The sequence below is a fragment of the Micromys minutus genome (assembly GCF_963924665.1).
Source record: "Micromys minutus genome assembly, chromosome: 17".
Lineage (NCBI taxonomy): Eukaryota > Metazoa > Chordata > Mammalia > Rodentia > Muridae > Micromys > Micromys minutus.
In genome coordinates this window covers 15689777-15692561 of record NC_137952.1, presented here as the reverse complement: position 1 = coordinate 15692561, position 2785 = coordinate 15689777, and the positions used below count along the sequence as shown (strand labels likewise).

The window sequence follows — 2785 nt, the reverse complement described above, 5'->3', positions numbered from 1 at the left end:
ATTAAAAATGTAAATACTGCTTTGATTAAATCATCATATTGGAGTTTTGATCTATATGTATCTACTTTTACTCTACCATAACCTCACCCCACCTCACCCCACCCCACCCAAAATAAGGAGGAATATTGGTCCGTGAAGTAGAAAGTAAAAAAAAAAAAAAAAAAAAAAATCAGTGCTTGAGTAGAATGTTTGAGAAGGGTAAGTGGGTTAACTGTTTCTCAGCTGCTCTGTTTCCACAGCGATTTTACTTGATTTCTTTATCACTACCAGGACAGAGCTGTTTGTTTCCCTGACCATGATGAAGTCGGTCCAGCTTTGCATCCTACTCTGGTGCTGGAGAGCAGTCTGCTGCCATAGCTGTGAATTGACCAACATCACCATCTCAGTAGAGAAGGAAGAGTGCCGTTTCTGCATAAGCATCAACACCACTTGGTGTGAGGGCTACTGCTACACCAGGGTAGGTCCTGTGTTCTGCTGGGGGCAGGGGCCAGGAAGCTATCTGAGCCAAGATTGATGAACTCCCATTTTATCAATATTTTAATTTTCTAAGCAATAGCACAAGTTCTATAGTTAATACTGTGTTGTGAATGGGTGAATAATTAGGGTGTCAGTTTGAGGCTGAGATTTGATTTGGAAGAACTTAGTAAATCTTAGAATTAGATATACTTGGTAACATACTGACTACTTATAAAGAGAAATTATTTCTATGTCATATTTTCTATATAGAGAGATAAATAAGAAGCATATTATTTAGCCATAAAAGAACTACAATATTTCCTATGTAGGCAATTTTTATAATCATGGTCTTGACTTTGACATAGAGATAATTTCAAATATGTATCAATATCGCATGAAAAATGCAAATGGCACCTTATAAAAATTGTCTTTATAAAAGCAGTTTGCACATAGCTGCCTACTACTAGTCGCCTGAGAACACAGTCAATCCTGACAGGATTTTTAAATTCACAAGCCGACCCTCCACCTTTTTTAAGCCTTTGAGAGAACCAACACACAGAGGCATTAAGTCACTAGCCTGACTTCACTGCATTCTTTGCATTAAAGCAAGCAAAGACAGAGTTCTCATTTGTCTCCTCTCTTTTTAACCCACGTTACCTTGTTACTCACTTAGAGTTTCATATCACAAACAGAAAAGTCGAACTACCGGATGAGATGCACTTTATTTAATGAGAAAAAAGTTTAATCAAACTCTGTTGTTATACAATGTATTGCCCATTTCTAGGGCATCTTTCAATTACGTAGGAAAAGGCAACAAAAATTCTAAGTCGTATGTCTCTTTTCATCATTCTTCTATATTGATGGTCAAAGTGCCTTTGAACTTAGCAAGTAACTAATATTCTGATATGGGCACAGAACTTATGAAAGAAATGACTTTCATGTTCTGTAAGATTTCCAGAATCATTAGAAAACATTCCAGAAGAATTGGAAGATAAAGGGCATTGCATGGTGGCTGCGTGATTACGTGGGTTTTAACAGTTAAATGTGAAAGCATACAGAATTAAGTTACAGTCTCATTTTAATTAAGATGAACAGAAACATCAAATTATATGTATTATATATCCTCATCCTCTCTTCCCTGAACTCCTCAGGATCTGGTGTATAAGGACCCAGCTAGACCCAATACCCAGAAAGTATGTACCTTCAAGGAGCTGGTATACGAGACCATAAGACTGCCTGGCTGTGCCCGCCACTCAGACTCCCTCTACACATATCCAGTAGCCACTGAATGCCACTGTGGCAAATGCGACAGCGACAGCACTGACTGCACCGTGAGAGGTCTGGGACCCAGCTACTGCTCCTTCAGTGAAATGAAAGAATAAAGAAAAATGGACATACTCGTTCACCTACTCTCGTCCTGAAGGACCATGATCTCCAAAACGTCTGTGTCTGCTCTGTGCTGGGGCTGGAAGCCACTGCCGCGGGGAACATCGGACCCACTGTGGTCCGCTGTCCGACAGATAGGGAGGAAGAGCTGGGACTGGGGAGTTCCAGGGCCAGGACTCTACACCACTCATCCCTCCATTTATATCGTTGATTATCTAAGTCATTCACTCTCAACTCACGGCTTAGGGGGCATGGGGGCTTTCCTCTGCAGCAATCTTAGGAACCTTCTAGAGAAACCCCTTCCTTTTAGACAGATGGATATGCATGAGTCCAGAGGGAAGAAAGGAAGGTGGAAATCTGCGAAAGAGCTAAACATAGCATAAGTGTCTACTTTTTAGAGTCATCAGACTTTTAGAGACTCCAATGTGATTGCAAACGTAAGCTCTAAAGTCTGCATGGAATTCAATGAGAAACTCAATGGAAACTTAAGAAAAAGAAAGGCGAGACATGTCACCTATGCCTGGAAATGTTAATGTGGCTGGCTGAGGAAATCTGGCTCCCACTAGGTCAGGCTACTCAACTCTTCTGAAGCCTGTGGAGAATTGAGACAGGATGGAGCATTTGTGGATTGTCCCATGTAGATGAGTGACCAAGCTCAGCATTTCCAAGGTATTTCCACCATGTTCTTTAGTTAAAAATTCATTTGGAACTGTGAATATAGTCCACGTTTATTCATTATTTTAAGAAATGATCAAATGCTGTTAGGGTTCTGCAAGACTCCCTTGGAATCAAAGAAAACAGCAGTGAATATGTTTGATAGGTGATCTCACCAGCTTTCCTTTGCGTGGAGTGAGAGAAGGTTTTGAAGTAGGTTTCAAAGAAATTTCAGTGATTAATTAAGTACATTTAGCTTGCCTACTAATGCACCTGCACAAATTAATGG

The 2785-nt window shown here is 40.3% G+C and overlaps 1 protein-coding gene across 1 annotated transcript; it reads left to right on the top strand.

The window, feature by feature from the left end:
- Positions 1 to 295: 295 nt before the first annotated feature.
- Positions 296 to 1838, top strand: FSHB (follicle stimulating hormone subunit beta; the record flags this gene model as incomplete). The annotated part of the gene is made up of 2 exons (XM_080931724.1): positions 296 to 457; positions 1608 to 1838. 2 exons carry the CDS (start codon positions 296 to 298, stop codon positions 1836 to 1838), a joined length of 393 nt encoding a protein of 130 aa, XP_080787850.1.
- Positions 1839 to 2785: the final 947 nt, after the last annotated feature.